The sequence below is a fragment of the Thunnus maccoyii genome, chromosome 10 (assembly GCF_910596095.1).
Source record: "Thunnus maccoyii chromosome 10, fThuMac1.1, whole genome shotgun sequence".
Taxonomy (NCBI): Eukaryota; Metazoa; Chordata; class Actinopteri; order Scombriformes; family Scombridae; genus Thunnus; species Thunnus maccoyii.
Window position 1 is genome coordinate 28028703 of NC_056542.1, and position 21637 is coordinate 28050339.

At 41.2% G+C, this 21637-nt stretch overlaps 1 protein-coding gene across 1 annotated transcript in view; it reads right to left on the reverse strand.

The window, feature by feature from the left end:
• The window catches only part of klhl32 (kelch-like family member 32), a 31810-nt gene that overhangs the window by 3999 nt on the left and 6174 nt on the right, over positions 1-21637 (reverse strand). Inside the window, exons 3-9 of the mRNA XM_042424193.1 lie at positions 20625-20802; positions 15520-15627; positions 10321-10419; positions 7618-7833; positions 4380-5106; positions 4144-4202; positions 1304-1496 (exon numbers count right to left, since the gene is read on the reverse strand). Coding sequence (XP_042280127.1) covers positions 1304-1496; positions 4144-4202; positions 4380-5106; positions 7618-7833; positions 10321-10419; positions 15520-15627; positions 20625-20802 — 1580 coding nt within the window. The remainder of the gene's footprint in view (positions 1-1303; positions 1497-4143; positions 4203-4379; positions 5107-7617; positions 7834-10320; positions 10420-15519; positions 15628-20624; positions 20803-21637) is intronic.

Here is a 21637-nt window from a genome sequence, read left to right on the forward strand (position 1 = left end):
TCCAACTTTGGCAGAAAACTGTGCGTTAATGTCAGACCCCACTGATTCTGATTGAGAAATTTTGTTTTCAGGGCCTTTAATAGAAACCTTGAGAGGTATTTATAGCCTTCTGTTGCTAATACCAATTAAAAAGGTCGGTCATTTCCAAAAGAAAGTTCAAGAGCTGCACTGGACTGGGCAATTTTATCTTTTGTCATCTCAAGATGGCAGTGAGGTATAACTTTGAATTTTAGGGACTGCGATATACAGAAGTCACATAAGGTGACAGCAAGAGTCAGCCATCACTTATACAATTAGTTTTTACAAGTGAATGGAGCTGTGTTGTGTGCCCAATTAAGCAGATTTAATACTATAAGCCATTTTTTTATACGATGTGCTCAGTAGTCCATCTGAATGATAGCATTAACCTAAAATATGTAAGCCTTCTTCAGAGTACTATTAGTTTACTGTTTCAATCCAAGTATAGAAAGTTTGTATTTGTGATGCAAGTACAATTCATAGCTTTTAAAGCTTAAATGGCAAATTCCCATCATAGCAATGAAGTTAAATGTGTTTTCTGGTTTTGTTGGTTTTTTAACAGTCAGAAAGGTTTTATTGAGTTTATGTTTTTTGCTCATAGAATTCCACACCAAATCAATGTTGGCTCTTTTTTAAATGTATTTTTTATTCTTCATTTTGTGCTTCATTGTCCTGTGAGAACCACATTTCTCGAGTTATAATATACTTTGTGACAATGCATTTTGCAGATAATCCAATTGGTTTTAAAATTATTTATTTACTGTAGTTTAAGAAGTTGTGGAATTTTCTCAACCCATAAAGGAACATAAACATCCTTCAGTTTATCTGAAAAACTCAAAATCACCAAAATTGGAGATACGTGGTTGTCACTGGACACTTCATTTCAAATGAAATTAAATTATGATAATTTAGCCAACACATCGTAATGGTTTCTCAATAACCTGCATCAAAATCATAATTACATTACTGTAACATCACTTCATGATACCTCTAAGGAGTCATTTGTATCTGAAAATAAGTTCATATATGGAGGTTCACCCTCAAAAAAAGTCTTAGTTCTAATCCTGTTATTTTTGCAGGTTTGGGTTTTAGGACTTGTTGCTATGACAACAACTCCAGATAGGTTTAACTAAATAATCCAGGCCTGTGTCAAACTATCAACAATCAGGGCCCAGAGAGTCAATCAGTTGTATGCTATCAGATTATTAATCCTCTCCATGCATCTAAAGCATGAATTTATGTGTGTTATGCATGTTCACATGTGAGGTTCCTTCACTTTGCCCACCCGTGAGGAGGCTGAAGGAGCAGCGCGTCCACTGGTCCAGATCCATGTTGTAGGAGTCGATGTGGCGCACCAGGATGCGGTCGTTGTTGTAGTCCAGGTCGTTCCCCCCGAGCACATAGAGCTGCCTCCTCACCGCCGCCATGACGTGGTAAACGCGCCTCTGCAACATGGGACTGCGGGCCAACCACTGGTCCTGAAGAGGAGGTGGAGGTGGAGGTGGTGGAGAGTGAATGAAGGGTTGAAGCAGATGGAAGGGGAAGAAAGAAGAGAGAAAATGATGCGATGCAGATGAGAAGGAGGTGAGATGTAGTGGGAGAGGGAGGGAGAGAGAAACAGAGAGGGTGGGAAGGGAAGGAGGATGAATAAGAAGATTAATATTTAAGCATATCCATGCATGGGTAATTGATGTATGCTCAGTGCTAGATAAATAACGTGACACTGGAGCTCTGGTTTGTACTAATGACTTCCCTCCCTATTTCTAATCATATGTTTCAGCCACTCCATTTTACACCGAGGATCCCTGCTCATTTCACTAAGTGTGTCGCAGCTTATTTTGTGTCAGTGTGTGTGTGTTAGCGTGTGTGTGAGAGAGAGAGTGTGCTTGAATGAGGCAGAGAATGAGAGTGTGTACGTGTGTGTGTGTGTGTCTGCTGGGAGCTGACGGGTGGCCATCTGTTGAGGGTAGAGTGGGTGGGGGGTTGCTGTTGCTCTGGCAGGTGAATGTAGATTCATGGTGAATACAAATGAGACTCTCTCCCTCTCTCTTTCACTTGCTTCTTCGTTCCCTCGCTTCCACGCCGACATGTACAAACACAGACCCATATGGATGTGCACCTTACACATATACACACTGCATACCTCCATACTATATACAGCCTAACTGAGATCCAGGCTTCTTTAACAGCTGGCTCATATACATACACAAACAGAAACTGCATTCCACTGTAGTGAGCTGTGTGTGTGAATACTGCAGGTTTAGAAATGATATTTAATTAAATCAATTTTTATGCTCCGCTGAAAAGGTGCAACAAGACAGTTAGAAATATGTTTATTCAGTTTGTATTTTAGGATATATAGTTAAAACCTTGTATGTGTAATTTTACAAGGATTCCTATTTAAAGACCAGGAGTTCTTTTACAAGTTTTAGCTCCATAACTACAATTTGCTACTGCATACTGTACAAATGTATATTGTGTATATGTATAAGTGCTGATCATGAATGCTATTAAGAATGCTGTAGAGCTTCAGATTTTTTTAATGTAGTTTTCCTTTTTTTTCCAGGATGCCATTGGTTTCCATTAATTTCCATATGGTGTGAAAATTAATTAGCAGATTCTTGACACCTGCCTGTTGTGTAATCCATCACGGTGAACATAAGGTCTGCATTAATGTTCCGCAAAGATCCATTATTGTTACATGGTAATGCAGTTCAAGTGCAAATTGTTTTAAAAAAGTATGAACCCCATAAAAATCATATAAGTTTGACAAAAATGAACGCAGGCTCAAAAGCTCTTCCAGGACTGACAGACATGTGATAGAATGTACAGTAAACAGCTATGTCGATGAAGTGGTAGAATTACAATGTGGAGACACATAATATATTATTTGTAACATGGTGGGTTGCTCAAGCAAGTTTCAAGCCTGAGAGCAGACTGTACAGAAATGAATTAGCGTAGGAGATTCTGGCACAAATTCACCTACTTGCAAGGTGCATGGAGAAGGGAGAGCAAGGTCTAAACTCAAGCAGCCCTTGTTGTATTGAGAGGAACATCATTATTGTTGTTATTGATGACCTATAAACTATATGTACACAATTGAATGAAAGTTAATGGCTGCCTGGGAGATAAGAAAAATACTTTAAAACCTGCACTGATTGATTTTTTGGCTACCTTGGGATAGCACAACAAGCTGAAAACACAACATTGACATATAGTAGTATTATCTTGTAAAGTTATGTGTTAGTAAGTAGTTACCTACTGACACATCTAGCAGACACAGGCCAACATTAGCATTAGTTTAAAGTTGCGTCTCTGGACACCTGGTGAATATAAGTCCAATATTTACCCTCCTTTTAGCTCTAGCTTTGGTCTCCACTGACTCCTGAAGAAAATATCTGCTTCATCTGCTAAATTCTTCATCTAATCATTAACTTTGTGTACCTTTTGATGCTCGGCAGGTGTTTTGCATTTTTCAGAATTTTCTCATTGAGAACAGGTGCGGTTGGAAACTGGTGAGAGCAGCGAGAGTGAATAATTCGGGGGATAATTCTCTGTGGGTTCGTCACTACGAGTGATTCCTTTCACATTACACATTGTCATGTAGGGCTACAGAGGTCTGGAAACCTCACTTCTTTCTAACTCCACACCACCAAATTCTTGTTCATTTTCAAACTTGTAGTCTTCAACCCCAACCAAGTGTCATTACTTTAGGCAATTTATCAGACTTTGTGCTCCCTCTGAAGCCAAAAAAGGTCAATTTTCTTTCACATATGCAGTAATTCTCCCTATAAGACCTGTAAACAGACTTTGATGTGTAAAATTGGTGGAGTTCGCCTTAAAAATAAAAATATTGAAAAGAGAATATTCATGTCAGATAGGTGACTTTCATATTGTATGGAAATGACTGCAAAGCCATGACTACCTGGAAGGTATAATATACACATTAAAAATTTGAAACATTACTGCATGCTTTGGGAAAATGGTCAACAGATATATATCTGTTGTATCTGTATATGTGTACTAAATAGGATTAAAAACATAAAATTGTTGATATGGCGTTTCCTCAACAGTATTGTTAAACACACTGAAACAAAGTGTAAGATCTCATCACTCCATCGTTACCTGTTCTGGGTCATACACCATCAGCCGATTCTGGTACTGAGCTGTGTTTGTCACACCACCTGTAACACAAAGGTACAACACTCTGGGCTTTTAGCAGAGAGGAAATGCAGCAGTGTGTGTCTGAAATAAATGTCCAGTGTGTGTTTATGCATGTATATGTATGTGTAAAATCAAGGTAAAAGTAATATGTGAGAGTGTCTGTACTGTATCTTGAGTCCTTCCCCATCAGTGTGTACCTGAGACCCAGAGCAGGTTTTCCGCCACACAGCCGGCGTGGCAGGACAGTGAACGGTCGAAGGGTTGGACAAACATCCATTTATTCCTCTTGGGACAGTAACGCTCCACTGAGGGCAGCACCTGTCTCAGCTCATTCCTGCCCCCCACTGCGTACAGGAACTGACCCAGAGCTCCCAGGACAAAGTGTTCTCTGCACGCCTTCATGGGGGCAATCTCAGCCCAGCGGTTACCCCTGGGGTCATATCGACAGGCAGTTCTTACCGCACACGTCCTCCCGGTGGCGTGCTCCACCTCCCCGCCCACAACAAACAGGAAGTTCCCCATTACAGCCACACAGTGATGGCTGCGCCCGGTGGGCATGGGCGCCAGCTCGCTCCAGTTCGACCCGCCTGCCACACGTACATGCTCCTGTGCAGCCGGGTTAAAGTAGCGCAGCTCCCTGACTCTGCTCACCTCCCGCTTCCGCCCACCGGCTATGTAGAGGGTGAGGGACTGGAAGCGAGGCCTGGTGCGGGCAGACTGGTGGAGGGGTTGGGAGAAGGTGGCATGGTGATAGTCCAGGGCCTCCTCCACCAGGGCGGCAGCGGTGGGGCTGGACTGGACCAGAGGGTGGCTTCGGGCGAGGTGGTGCAGGGTGGGGACGTCCATCAGGCCATAGCGGACGTGTTGTAGAAGATCCTCTGTGTACTGGTAACGACAGTCATGTTCCAACCACAGAACAACAAACTGAGGACAGAGAAAAGGAGATAAAAATTGTGATTGGAAAAAAGGAACAGTTGCAATGGGGTGAAACAAAAAGATAAGAACATAGAGAGAATGAGGCAGGAATGAGGGTGCGGAGGGAAAGAGAAGAATGAAGGGTACAATAGGAAAGGAAAAGGAAGTAAGAGAGTCAGAATGACAGATAAGAGTGAGAAGGGAGAAAACATGCGGGGGAGAAAACAATAGCGGTAAAGGAGAGAATCTGAGAAAAAAGCAAGTGGAGGACTGCTAATCATAATCATTTTTCTAGACACCTAAAGGCTATTATGGCAAGACTGAGGCAAGCCAACACTGCATCTATACTTGCCAACACACACACACACACAAGCATTTATTAATCGGGAGCATTCAATATACAGACTGTAAATATCCACAGGCACACTCCTTTGTTTAATGCAAGCGAACTGGGTTGCAGAGAAGGGATTTAATTGAACTTGAGAGCAGTGGAAGGTTATTTAGCTGCGGCGAAGTGTGAATGTGGACGAGATGACTGGAGATCACTGATACCATTATCAGGAGAACAACATGTTTTTAAATTAGGCTGTGTAGAGACAGAGGACTTAGTACAGGAAACTTTTTAAAGCCAATAAGGGTGGTCAATATATTGTTTTCGGACAAATCAGACTAAATTTACAGTGTCGCAACAGAAATCAAAACACAGATTCTGGTGTATGAAGTATGTACAAATGCTCAGTATGAACATTATGTTGGCTTTTCCTTTATTTCCCCTTAAATCCACTCTGAAGGTGTGAAAATGCAACAAACATGCAAGTCAGGATTCTGTCATTTTGCGGTATCTGTGCCACTCTCCTGTCTCTACCTCCCTTTCTCAATCGCTCACCCCGCCTCTCTCCTCCTCATAGCTCTGAAGTGACAGTGTGTGCCCGACTCTATGTGAGTGTGTGCGTGCGCGTGTGCACTACGGCAGCTGACTGTGAAGGTCACGCTGCATCACACAACTTCCTCAGGGCACAGAATAAATCAACTCCTTCTCCCTCCTTCCCCTCCGCGCTGAAAGCGAAAGTGCGAGAGAGAGAGAGAGTGTGTCTGTGTGTGTGAAAAGGAGAGAGTGAGGGAAAGAGATAGTGAGGGAGAGAGGAGGGGTGGGGGCAGGTGGGGGGAGGGGGTACATGAAGGCAGAGCTAAGGACGGCAAGAAAGAAGAGAGAGGGGAAAAAAACAAAGCCAGAGAAAATGTGATTTCCAGAGCGTGAGAGACTCTAAGAAAACTCTGAGTGACGATGATTGACGGCCAAGCTATATCAGTCCAGCTGACCCCCCCCCACTCCATCCCCCACCCTACCACCCTTTTGGACGACGGCCCCCGCTTGCCGTTGGCTTCCGTCTGATGCCCAAATTAACCTTCTGGGCGAAGTGAAGGAGGCCCAAAGCAGCCTAATCAGAGGCTGATTATGGCGGCGGCGGCTGGCTAAAGGGTCAGGGTAATTGTGCCATCAGAGGCCTGATTGTTTTCAATCAGACGGGCAGCCGAGTGACAGCTGGGGGATTGGGGCCCTGATGGAGCCGCGGTGGGCCTAATCAGAGAAGAGAAGGGGGGAAAGACAGAAAGGGAGAGAGACCAGGGGGGAGGGCGGGAGGCTGATTGGTGCAAATGAACAGTCAAAACGGCAAGTCCCCACCCCGCACTGCCGCTTCACTCCACAGTCTCCACACACCTCGGCAGTTCATCAAGCATGAACACACACACACACACACACACGCATGCACGCTCACATGGATGCATGGACTAACAGTCTATCACACACACACACACACACACACACACACACACACACACACACACACACACACACATACACGTGCACACAGAGTCAGAAACAGACCTTTCCAATTGCATATCCTCATTAATATAAACAAACAGTATATGAGATGCAGATGGCAGTGTTTAATTTATTGTTTACTTATCTGTGTTTGCTATATATTGTGTCATGCATTTTTGTGTGTGTGTGTGTGTGTGTGTGTGTGTGTGTGTGTTATATACTAGCTTCGTGCCAAGATGCAATTTGTTCAAATTTACAAGCTGAGATGATTGTTTCTCACTTTATTTTTCATCAAAATATTACCCTAACACTACAATTTAACACCAAAATAGCGTACCTCCTCCCCTTGCGTCTTGCACAGAAAACTTGTGACCACACACACATACACGCACAAGTTTGTGCAGCTATCCTTGTTAGGAATTGCATTGACTTCCATTCATTGTGGACAGCCTAATCCTAACCCTAACCTTAACCTTAACCATAACCTCAGTTTACACCTTACCACTAACCTTAACCAGGACCTCAGAAATGATGTTTTGCCTCATTAGGACCAGGCTTTGGTCCCCATGAGGAATACTGGCCCTGACAAGGTCAGTGTTTATACCCGAACACACACACACACACACACACACACACACACACACACACACACACACACATACACACACACACACACAAACACACACTTCCAATACCTTCCATATCTCCTCCTCACTCAAGGAGGTGAGGCGGTCGCTCTTCAGCACCTCCCTAAGGAGGCTGTAAGGCAGCTGCAAGGCCTCGTCCTGCCGGCTCTGGCTCAACTCAGACAGGTGCTCCACCAGGAAGCCCACCACAGCCTCCTCTAAGGCGGGGAGGTGGAACAAGTCAGCCACACGGTACAGCTCCAGGTAGTTCACACTGCTCAGTTCCTGCAAGGGACAGATACATATACATGTGGATGTATGCATTGAAATTAGTTGAAAGGGTTCTGAGAAAGTTGTCAGATCATGTGACCCTTGATAAAGATGAATTTTGCCTATGCGGATTTCTGGGAGTCCATCAAAGAATGCTACTGGCAAACACATGTCATCTGAATTCCCCTTTTAGTAAATCTGAGAAACAGCAACAGTTACCACTCCTCCTCTTTAAAATTTGCATGATCTAGATCCAGCTCCCATTATGTTTTTTCCTTTAGACATCCTCTCAGTACGTACAAACAGCAGAAGATGACATCCCCTAAATATTACAGTTCCATTAAGAGCAGTATATTTAGGCAAAAATTAACTTAACATACACACGATCCCATTTACTGAACATATATTATGTATAAATGTACTCTACAAGCCACAAATGTACAGTATAAACATTAGTTGTGAGTTGATTTCAATTTCATAGTTAAATGACAAACCAATGAGGGAGAGAGGCATGAGATAAATAAAACAAAATGAACTCAGACTAGTGGAATAAGACTGCCATCTTCTGGCAGTCCCTCAGCACATACAGTACATACACACCACTGTTGAACCTGTAATAATAACCTCCATTGATCACTCAGCAGATATTTTGCACAGAAATTCATTACATTTCATTTTCACTATTTAACCAATAATAATAATAATAATAATAATAATAATAATACAATTACTAGTATGAGTTTTAGGGTGGAAAAGCCTCTGAATCTGGATTTAAAGCAGAGGACATTGAAGGTCTTCATTAAAAATGACACTGATGATGATACAAATGACAACAATCACGCATACATACCAGTCAAAATGTCTCATCAGAATCAATTCAGATAAAGTACTTATGGTACTATACACAGCAAGTGTAGTATTGATCAGTTATTCAATATTCAATTAACTGAATTCTGCACATCAGTATCCATCATATCGGAGGTGGATGATAGTGACTGGCTGATATATCTGATTTTTAAAGCCAGTATTGGCTCAGTGTGCGCTGGGAAATCAATGTTAATGATCTGGCCTCACCTTCTACTATGCACTCTAACCAAATAGCAAATATAGCAGTCAGCTGATATGAGCTGAGACAATCAAACAGAAAACACATCGACTTATTCAGGAGTTAGCTGTTTTGTTTATAATGAGATATGGACTGGCCATTAAAACAAACCAACAGGAGTGAGGTCTTTGTAGCCACTAGATGGTGCATTAGAGCAACGTTTAATATTGTGATGCAACTGTGTAAAGACAAGGATGGTAAAATACAGAATAAAAAGATTACATTTAAGGATACCATGGTCATGCACTAGATGAAAGAGTAAGTAATTAGTACTGTACTGTAGAGTATGCATTTATTAGAAGAACTGAAACATATAGGACTGTGTATCAATCTCAGAGTGATTCTGCTCTGCAACAACCTCACTCTCTTCATCTCCTGCAGCTTTTGGTTGTGTACCCAGAGGACAGTAGGCTGACATTGCCACTGTCCCAAAAGATCCATCTAGGTCTTAGTGATAAAATACACAAAATTAGCGGCAGGGTGGCCTAGTTCTTGAGGAGAAATCTAGCATGGACTCCGGAACCTTAGCCTTGACAAGCATCCCCCACACACTGAAGTGCACTTGAGCAACACACTGAACATATACCCCTCAAGGGCTTCTGTTCTTAAGCTGACTCTAACCTTAAACCTCCCTGTGTAGGAGGACACACACTAGACCATTAATGATAGATTGCAGCAAATTGGACATTGTTAAATGTGAATGATTCCAGCACTTTTTTGATACATGAATTAGGGAAATACTCTTTCTTGCAGACAGTTAGATGAGAAGACTGATACCAGTCTCGTGTCTGTATGTTCAATATGAAGCGATGAGCCTGGAGGCAGTTAGCCTAGCTTAGCATAAAGATCGGAAGCATGGGGAAACAGCTCGCCTGGGTCTGTCCAGTCATCTTGGCTTTTACTCATTTACTCCATTACTGGTGAAAAGATAGAGACGCCATGTCAGTGATTTGTTCATAAAGATTAAGCAGCTGCTAGTTAGTATCAATATATTCACCACAACCTCAATGTAAATTTACATAACCTCCATTAACCTGTAAATCTTTGTCTGTGCTGTTCTGTTGTTTGTCTGAAAGGGAATACAGTAGTACCTAGTTTCTAGTACAGTTTAGAACTGTCTTCTGATAATAGTACAATAAAAGTGTGAAATAAGTCGTAATATTCCACTTCCTCTTCAGGTTAAGTGTCCCATTTGTAAATTTCCTTGATACTTCCCACAGACAGGATCAAATCACCTGACTGTTTCCGAGTGGAGCACACCTCTAACACTCAATATTACAAGATTTCCATTAACCTGATGGGAACCCTGTAGTGTGAAGCGGTTATTCCTCTTATTATGTCTCTGTCTCACACAAGGACAGTGCTGTGTGTGTGTGTGTGTGTGTGTGTGTGTGTACCTGGATGAGGTAGTGGGAGCAGAGGCTGAGGAGCTCCAGCAGCTGAAGGTGGCTGCCTGCAGACAGGACATCCTGGATCACCGCTGGCTCCAGCAGAATCTGACCAGAGGAGATGAACAAAGGTTTCTTTTTTTATTTTCAAAGTTTAGGTTCAGTTTCACTGCAGTTGTGTTGTTGGTAGTTTTCAGACACATTGATTTTTAAAGCTTTGTAGTTTTAGTTTATTTATCATTTAGAGCAATGAAATTGTGTAGAAAACGGTACATCATTGTGAATGATGTCTACATGTTTATAAGTGGGCATCACACATGTAATATTAACTCTTAAATGCATACATTGGGTGTTTGAAGACATCAAACCGCATTACACCCTGCTTCTGCTTCATTTGTTTTATTGAATTAAGCCCTCAGCTCATTATTATTCCTTATTATAATTATTATTAATTAATTTTGAAAATAAAATTTATTGCAACCTTAATAGGGCTCTAGTAATGGCAATGTTGGCCCGTTGGTTCCAGACTGAAATATCAATAACTGCCATGAAAATTTGTAAAGCCATTCATGAATCCTGACAATTTTGGTGGTCCCCTTATCCTTTAGTGTCTCCATGAGGTTTATATTTGTGGTTTTTGGTAAACTCTTAGTCTTGTTAGTTCTTAATATGTTTCATTTGAAGAAATTCAAATTCCTAAGAGGTGAAATAATAAGAAAAGCAAGTTAAACCAAAAATTAGAGTGAGCTTGTTAGCATGCTCACATTAGCCTTTAGCTCAAAGCACCATTGTGCTTAAGCCTCACATGGTCACTAGCATGACTGTATAGACTCTTCTTCTTGGCATCTGAAAGTGATAAAAATTGGAATAATGTGTTTTGGGGATTTATTTAAAGGACCAGTGTGTAGGATTTAGTGGCATCTAGCAGTGAGGTTGCAAACAACTGAATACACCTCCCCCTCCCCCTCCCTTTCCAAGCACATAGGAGAACCTACGGTAGCTGCGAAACTCGCAAAAGATGCGAAAGGCCCTCTCTAGAGCCAGTGTTTGGTTTGTCAGTTCTGGGCTACTGTAGAAACATGGCGGTGCAACATGGCGGCCTCCGTGGAAAAGGACTCGCTCACTATGTAGATATAAAGGTCTCATTCTAAGGTAATGAAAACACAATGATTCTTATTTTCAGGTGATTATACAATGATTAAAAAATTACTTATGGATATTATATTCCATTTCTGCCAAGTCTTTTCCACTAGATGCCTCTAAATTTTACACACTGCACCTTTACGAGTTAAGTCATACTGCCTAAGCTGAACTCACTTGAGTTTAAAACCAGGCAGTATAATATAATATACTGGAATTCATCTTTCCCTTTTTGTGTCAATATATTGTTTATTTCACACTTTAGATTTTCATGATTTTAGTTACTGTTAAAATTCTAACTTTATTCCTAATTATTCACCACTCTAAGCTTAAAAATATTTTAGATGACGCAACAGAGACATGGAAAATGAGTGTGCCAGATTTCACAGCATAACAAGAATTACTCGACCAATATGCTTGATTCACTATTATCACCCTCTCGCCAAAGCAACATATTCAGGCAGTTATTAAAGCGTTTATTCTGCCAAAATGCTTCCTGTTTAACTGAAAGAACAGCAGCTAAAATTATCTGCTGAAAGCTTCCTTCTGTTTCCACCATATTAGCCATCCATATGCAACATAAACTCTGTAACACAGCCAATGCATTTTCTTCCCTCACAGGGGCAGAGCCAGGTAATATCTTTGCGCGGGGGGTAAAGTGTCCTGCTCTGTGTCTATTCTAAACACTCTTAAGGACCACATGGAGTTAAGTATTCCAATAATCATTGAAATGATAACCCAATCAGACCAAACACACCTCGTCTTACCTCTAACACAGTGGACTCACCTGCTCCAAATGAAATTTAGTTTGGTTTTAAAGGGCAGGAGCAAACCTCTGATAATCCACTCAGCAGTACTGTCCTACATAGCCACAGAGCCGTGACTGCATCAGTAGTAAAAGTGTGAAAAATGACTTCATCATTTGTCTCCCCTACCTCTCACTACTGTTGATACAGTAGTGGGCTGAACACTGTTTAGCAGCACTCATGGGTATCATTTTTCTAAAGCTTATTTGTTATTTATGATTTTGAAAACAGAAGAGGCAGCTTGTGATTCTCATCTTGGTAGAACAAATCTGAATACAAATGTGCCGCTTTCTCCCCGGTGCATGTTTGTCCACTTATTGTAACGGGTGTGAAAAACATTTTAGTCAGCATTGGTTCTTGATTACATGCTTTGCTGCATGTAAATACGCACATTATTCCACCACTTTAGCATTCATGTAAACAGTTCATTCAGTTTGATCACCAAGCAATTTGTTTAGAATGGTAAAATATTTTCCATGGAAGTACAACCACTTAGAAAAATTCCCAGCAAGCTTTGCCGATACTTTGTTTTTTTTTTCTCTGCAATGAGCTGCATCTGCACATTCCCATTCATTACATTATAGTTTCCTGCCAGGCATGAGCAGTGGTCCAATTAACCACTAGGACATAGATACCTATGAGCTTCCATAAGCTTTACATCTTCAGATGGTTGAAGCAGTGAGTGGCTCTTTGCTTCAGTTATCAGGATCTGTATGCATTGAGCTTGATTTAGAATAGGAAAACTAATTTCTTGGATCACCTATCAGATCAAAATTCAACTTCAAGCATCGCTCCTATTTTAAACATCACCACTACCTTTAATGGATGAACCTAAGTCCAGTTAAACATGCGATCGGAAACAACAAACATTACTTTTTCTTTTATTCTTTGACTCAATCGACATCCTAGCAGGAAGCAGCGATGAAGGCAACCCAAAATAATAACTGTAATAACTGTAAGTGAACACTCTTCAGATGCTGCTCTCCTGTCCACTCCAGAGACCCACTACAGTTAGAGCACTTCAACCTCACACAGCAGAAGTCAGTTTTATAACACCGTGGCTGGTTCAGTGTGGGAGTGTGGCAAGCTCTTGTGTAAACCGACGTTTATTGCGCTTGCTGCTTGCCAGATTTTTACCTGGAGGAGAAGACAAAGTGAAGGGAGATGCTTGTGAGATAGAACATAACTATTACGACTGACTCCAGTTTTGCAACCAGAATCTAGGGAGAATTATGGTCTCAAAAACTAGAAGTGGTAGCACTGCAGAACGTTGTTTAATTGAGTTATCTGGCGTGGTCCTGGCATGCAGTAAAAATTTCAGAACATCCTGTGGCAGCATGTCTCATCACTCACCCTGCTGGCCTATGACATGTGGCTGAAGGATTTTAGTAGGTCATTATTTACGGTGTGGGGATAAGCATATTGCCCTCATCTCATCTGTTATCATCTCCTCTGGGCAGACAGGAGCGGAGCCAACCAAAGCAGGGCGGCTTGCAAGCCTGCTGTTGACCTACTTACGCTGCCTAACCAACTTGCTCCCTGCTCATTTCCACTGTGGAAATAAAATTAGGAGTAATTACAAAGTTCCTGGCCTCTCACTACACTGCATAAGCCGCTCGGCTGCTTATTGGACCGGACATCGCTGACATTAAGAGGGTCAAGGAAGGTTATTAGAAACGATCACACACTTACTTTTCGTTGAAGGGGCGAGAGGACGAGGACGGCGGCGTAACTCGCATGAATGTCTCGCTGCTTCAGCATGGAAATGTAATACTGTGCTTTTTTCTTTTGCTGTCATGAATTTAAATATGTTTCTTACAGTAGGTGGGTTTCAGAGAATTGTTCAGTAGTGTGACCACAGCAAACAGAGGAGAGACTGATTTTTAGTCAAATCTGATACCCGCACACTCCTGGATGACACTGTATCCACAGTCATTGTGCAGCAGAAGCTTATGCTGTCGAGATTAAAGTGGTAATCTGCAAAAGCCATGTTTTGATGCATTTTGGTGACATATTTTGAAGTGGTTTTTAGTTACTAGCAGTGGTGGAGGATGTATTAGACCTCAAGGATGCAAACAATATGTTTTCAATGTAAACAGAAACGCCGTTTACATGAAAACATCACACTGTAATAGTACTCTTTTGTGAAAGTCCTGCATTGAAAATGTTACCTAAGTAAATGTATTATTGAAAAAAATGTACTTTAAGTATCAAATGTAAAAAATCTCAATGCAGGAGAATAGGCCCTGTGAGTGTTACACTGTTATATATTGTATTATTACATCATGAATGCAAATGCATTAATGTGTAGCAAGCAAGTAAGTAGTAGATTAGTCAATCAGCAGAAAATTAATTGGCAACTATTTTGATAATCAAATAATTGTTTTGGTCTATTTTTAAAGCAAAAATACCAAATATTTGCTGGTTCTAGCTCCTCAAATCTGAGAATTTGGTACTTTTATTTGTCATACATGATGGTAAACTGTACTGTAGTAAATATCTTTGGGTTTTGGACTGTTGGTTGGACAAAAAAAGACTTGAGCAGCAGGAAATTATAACGGCCATTTTTTAGTATTTATTGATATTTTATTAACAAAACTATTCAGCGATGAATCAAGAAAATAATCGGCAGATTGATCAATAATGAAAATACCTGTTAGTTGCAGCCCTATCTTTAACCTTGCATTGCACTTTATAAGCTCTTCACATGTTTTGTGTGTAAAATCTTCATTTGTATAGCTGTAAAATAAATACAGTGGAGTAAAAAGAACAATATTTGCCAGGTAGTATAAAGTGACATAAAACGGAAAACTTTAATTTGTACTTGAGTGCAGTACTTGAATCAATGTACTTAGTTACATTAAACCACTTTTTACTAGTTACGTGCAGATAGAGTTTTATATGCAAACCATTCGGTCACTTATAAAATATGATGCATTGTTGTAGATTAAACTACCCAACAATATAAACTAGTGAAAATAAGCTCCCCATTAACCAGATAACATTAAAATGCTGCTTATACATCAATGCACCAGTAACAATAATCCAATAATATACTATACAGCAAACAAATAGAGTATTTTTACATTGTGGTGTGAGGGTGTTTTTGAATGGAAATTTCCCTGCTATCACTCGCCAATCGCACAGTGTGGGAAGTTCTATGACATCACTCTCTTTGATTTTTTATAAAGTCTGAGTCTCTGTAGGCAACACTCTTCTCTTTTCACTGTTCAACGATGTGATGGTTGTTGTTCATGCTCACCTGTCCAGTGTAGGCGAAGTCCAAAGCGTGCTTCAGGCCAACGCTGGTCACTCCTTGCAGAGTCACTTCGTCTGCCTCACTCTCCACCATGCACAAGCTGAACATGGCCTGATGACACACAGCCAAAACATGGAGGTAAGCTGAGAGAATACCACTTACTCTTAAGGTGAACACATAGTAAATGTATCACATATCACAAAATATGTTTCATCTAGCCAAGCCATTGAGACACTGCTTTTGAAACTGACCAGTAATCATGGGCAGTGGTGTGAAAATCAATCCATCTTTGTTCTGCCAGTCCCTTAATGTTGACTCTGTAGGCTGATCTTATAATATCTGTAGGTTGTTACAGCTTTGACGGACCGAGAAATAAGTTTTGTGTGTGTATGTGCAGAAAAAACAGCATCATAGTTAATCAAAACCTGCCAGACGCAACATCCTAGAACCCTTCTGTATTGATTTGCCTGCCTGGGCCTCGGAGGTCAGCAGAAATAAATAGCACAATCAGTACTTTCTGTTATACAGCCTCTCTGTCTTCCTCTCTTTCTGTCACGCATACTCACCAACACACACACATATACAAACACATGTGCGCACCACCCTGCATGTGAAATCAAAGTGGCGGACGTGGCGTCTGCAGTCTGGCTCTGCTGTGCGTGAGTCCAGCTTGCTGCTTGCTAATCAAAGCTATTGACTGGTGTCACACCATGAGGGGATGACAGAGCCATTGATCAGGGCCGACCAGCAGAGCGCAGCAGTGCAGAGGGAAGACTGAGAGGAGGGTGATGGGTCAAATGTGGCCATGATAAAGATCACCTTTACTCCCTGCCTTCTTAGTTGTGACAGCAAGCTTGTGAAGCCTTTAGTGTTATAGTTTATATTTCCCCTCTTGTAATGAGATAAAAAACAGCACACATGGCTGTTGAAAGCCGATTCCAGCTGCCATACACACTTTCCAATAGTTTCCTTGCCTCCGGATGGTGATCTAGTTAACTTGCAATTTCAAGTATCTTTTCAATCACGGTAGCAGTGTGCGCCTCCACACTATCTCTGCTCAGAGACTGATGTATAACCATATTATAATCCTCAAAGGCCCTGAGGCTGGCCAGTTAACGTAGCATCACTTTCTGTCACAAAAACAACATTCATCCTCCCAAAACTCATCCAATTCTTCCTGATTAATGCCACACATGACTTGTCTTAAATTTTCTTCTTATTGTTTACTTATTAGTACTGTTTTTTTGATTACGCTTGTTTGGATGTTTTGTATCAGCTTGTTGTAATCACCAGCAGGTTCCTGGCTGCTGTTTAATAGGAGTCACACCCACAATTCTTTCAGTAATGTTGAGGAAAGCCTAGGGTTGAAACGTTTCCTTTTTTCTTTTTTTTTGCTGCTGTGCATCATTAAAAAAGTGATACACACTTATTGTGAGTGCTGATAACTTCATTTGTTACACATGAACTTTAAACAGGCACCGACCCCCTCCTCTGGCGAAGAGTCCCTCTGTATTGAGGGTGATGTATGAGACAGGGTCAACTTGAGGCCACGTTGAGTTTTAACCAAGGCCTGCACATCTCTCCTCAGAGCTCAGCCCTGTTGATTCACCACTGCACTAATTAAAAATCCACTGGTCCACTGAGCACAGGAAGTCCTGTGGCAAAACCTGGGGTGTGATGGTGGCTGAGCTGTGGTCAGTGTTTGCACGACTGTAAAACGCAGCAAGTTGAATAGAGATGTGAAAAATAGAGTGCACGTGATGCAGAAACTGCCTACGCTTTGCATGTTCCGTGTGGATACCTCCGTGTTAATGTGCGTTTGCGTATGAGATTTAGAGGCGGCACATTGAGAGTGTTCGCAGAGCTGTGTGCCTCCAGCATGAATGCTCCTGACCTTGGTGGAAGAGCTAAAGGAACGCTGGTGGTGACGGATGGCTCCTCTGACTTGGGCTATAGATCCAGCCAGAGACACATTGAGACACAGAGCCCCGCTCACTGCAGTCCTTTCACATGATGCTGCAGTGGGAGTGCAGTGCTGCAGTTAGCCTGACCTACCAGCAGAATTTATGTGTGTCTGCTTGGTGTGATCATACCAGAGAGGACGTGTGACTCCCTCATGCACCAAGCCAAATACTTAAATATTCAGTGAGCATGTTTTTATTTCTGAGTGAAATATTAGGTTCTCAAAGGCTATATTTACAGGCAAGTATGTCATAGAAAGTGTGATATCTTGCATGGAAAACTCTTACAATGCCCAAGGCTCACTGCTGTGTTTTTTTGGAGGCCAGTATTTTGTGCCAGTATTACTAATCTTCAAATTCGCCTCCTATCATGCCAAGAAATAACCATATTTTACAAGGATTCAGGGTGTGTTACAGAATTTTTTCTCTTGAAAACGTAGGAAAACAAGTGAAACCACATCCAGACTAGTAGCACAGCTACTTTTACTGATGATATTTAGGTATATTGTGTGTGGTTCAATCAAAATGATGCATCATTTAGTTGAACTTTAAGTCTTCCCATCCATAACCAGTGTGTCTTATCTGCAAACCCATATATATGTCTAATCCTACATCCATACAGATTTGCAGCCTATATTTGTTAAGGTAAGTTTGAAATACGCTTATTCGTTTTCTTGCAGAGAGTTAGATGAGAAGATGGATACCACTATCATGTCTGTATGGAAAAAAAATGTAGCTGGAACCAAGAGACTGTTAGCTTAGCTTAGTTTATTTTAGGTTAGCATAAAGACCGGAAACAGCTAGCCTGGCTGTGTCCAAAGGTAACATCTGCCAACAGCACCTCTGAAGCTTGCTCATTAACACATTATATCTTGTTTTATAAATCCACACAAAAACCATATTGTAAAAATTACATGTTGTTGGTTTACAATCAGTTATGTGCTGGACTATTTTTTGGCCGTGAGCTGTGACTTTGTGGATTTTTTCCACAGGTTGCCTAGCAACCTTACAGGGACAAGGCTCAAGAAAGTCACTGCCAAGAAGACTTCTTTGTGGAAAAGAGGTTTTGCTGTTTCCCACTGTTACCAGTCTGTATGATAAGCTAAACTGACTGTCTCCTGTCTCCGGCTTTAAATTGAACGGACAGATATGAGAGTGGTATCGAAAGCAAATAAGCATATTTCCCACAGCACTTCATTGTAGTGTACGGTACTCAGTATGTCATTCCATTCACTAAGTGCAATACAGAAAACTGGACACCACATTTACCCTCAGGGATCGATATACTCTAGCTCACTTTATCAAATCAAGCTACGCGGGAAGGCACAGAGGAGTGATCAGCTGTACTGCATTTGGTCTAAATATTGTACAATCCATCTTGAAATAGCGTTGTCTTCATAAAGCGGTTAAAGCAACGACAGAGTCCTTTGCAACACTAGTTGTACATACAGTGTGAAATGTTTTTTTTGGGGGGGGGACAATAATAGCTTTTGGTATGAGTTGTCCTGGCTACAGGGCTTGCGGGCAATATTTCTCTGTATGACAAAGAAAGCAAGGAGAGTCTCTGCATGTGTGTGCGTGTATGTGTGTGATGCTGGTGTGACTGACTTGTATCTCCCCGAGCTGTCCAGACGTCTTAGTAATGTGACAGCACTGGAAGAGGCAGGTGACACATTCAGGACAACTTCCAGGTAAACAACTCACGCTTGGTCAGGTATTTCATTACAATCACTCATGTCCGCTGGGCTAGATAATGTGTTATAATCATCGCTATGTGTGTGCGGGTGTTCGTCTGTCTGAGTGTGAAAGAAAGAGGAACAGGGATGTAGAGAGAACACAGTCACTATTCACAACACAAGGCACATTCATCTCCTCAGTAAATGAATTATATGAAACCCAGCGGTGGAGTCAGATGACAAACTGAAGATAATTTTGTTAAGCCCCTACAGAGAAACAGGGGAGCGGAGTGAGTTTTCTTGCTTACCGCAGCAAGCTGATCTAATAATCCCAGCGTTGGAGCAACAGTGTTGCTCGGCTCAGTCGGGACTTGAAAGAGCGGTATTTAAAAAATGGAGCCAAAGAACAAAAGGAGAACAAAAGTGAAGAGGACGAACAAAAAGGAGGAGAGGAGTGTGACTCGCCCACCCTCAGAGAGAAGTAAAAATAACACACACACACACACACACACACACACAGGAGGAATAATCCCTGGGCAACTTGGACATATTTAATCTGCCTCTCATTTTCAAGAGGGATTAATTTCTACTTCCTAATCTGCTCAGTGTGTCTAAATCAAATCTCATCGGTGCACTTTTCCCTCTGCGTCCCATCTCAGCAAATCTCCTGTCTGTCTGTCTGACAGTGCGAGTCTATACCTAAAGCTACCTCTGGCTTAACTAGATTCAGACTGAAGCCTCGGCAAGAGACCACGCCAACGCAAACACTAGGGCTCAATCCAGGTTGGCTTGTGAAGGATGATCTGCTGTAATTTAAACTGAAGCTTACCATGCTTTGTATTTTGCGTGATCTGTACATGTAAACCTGAGCAATTTAAGGGCAAAATATATTCTAAAGTATAATTGCTCCTAGATCTTTTTTGTGCTGCATAGAAAAGCCTCTGAAACAGCATTTAGACCATCAATGGACATTTAAACTATCCATTAGTCTTCTGTGCTGATGACGTAGGGTCAGCAGCAAGGTGAGGTGAGACATGTTTTGTGGCAGAATTAAAAATGAACCAGTCTTGAAGATGATTATGTAATGTCAAATTGACCCCTTCATCACATCAGCAGTAGACCATACTACCTGACTGCTTTTTATAGACAGGCTAATATCATCCTGATAAGCTTTCAATTCTCCTATACTAGTGTCCAGTACATAAAAAACAGAGCAGTTGCCTCTGTAATCCCTATCATATCCAAATTACGCCCACAAAAGAGAGCAGAGTGCTCACAGCCCCAAAAACACTTTTGTAGGTGCTGGATCAAAAAGTTCAAACTAACTGCCTTCATTTGCTAAACATAATATCATATTATTTTCATGGCACAGTACCAATCAAAAATATGGACACACTTTATCATTCAAGTTAATGGGAAAGTGTGTCCAAACTTTTGACTGGCGCTGTATATAATAAGGTTCTGGACTCACCCGGAAATAATCGCTGCACGCTGCCAGGACAGCTTTGTGGGCGTGGAACTTCTGCTCACCGGCGACCAGGGTGACGTCACACAGCAGGCCATCCTTCCTCTGCTGGTTGAGGGCAGAGAGGACTGAGTCCTGGTGGGACTTTGACTGGCAGAGCCTCTGTCCTGTCAGCATCTCCCTACTGTCAGACACACACAGGTTGCGGAGTTAAGCTGGAGCTGAACTTTTAGATGAGACAATGCTCTATAAAGTTATAATGGAGACATAATGACATAGATAAAAACAGTAATAATACAACTACAACTACTACTACTGCGCTAGTATTGCAACTTCCCTCCTGCTGGCACTATGACAACTACTACTACAATTTAACCTTTTATTCATTCAATGGCACCAAGATCAAATTCAACATTTTTATTTGTCCAATACTTTGGTTTATACCAAATATCTGCAATACTAATGACATTCCCATCAGCCTCAGCTGTACTCTGTACTTAGTGTTAATTAGCAAAACTAATACTAAACTAAGATGGTGAACATGATAAACTTTACAGTACCTGCTAAACATGAGCATGTAAGCATACTGATATTAGCATTTTGCTCAAAGCACCACTGTACAGAGCTGCTAGCATGGCTGTGTACTCTTAGCATTGTTAATATTTCAGTAGTATAATCCCCAGGGCATTATGGCATGAAAGAAGAGTATAACTAATTACTGACAGATCAAAACAACCTGGAATTAAAAAAAAATATATTTTTGCAAATGATAGTTTATCACAACATTAAATTAAATACAATTTATAATAATTTTTTACTCCATTTATGTGCAGTGGTGGTAATTACTCATCAAATCATAATTTTTATAATAATGTTTTTCTCTATTTATGTGCAGTGGAGGTCATTTTTAATCAAATCATTAAACAAAGAGAAACAGGCTTAAAACAGTAATTTTTCTCCTCTTGTGTCCAGCTAACCAGCTGGATGATTGATCGATGTAAATCTAGATGGGATTTCTT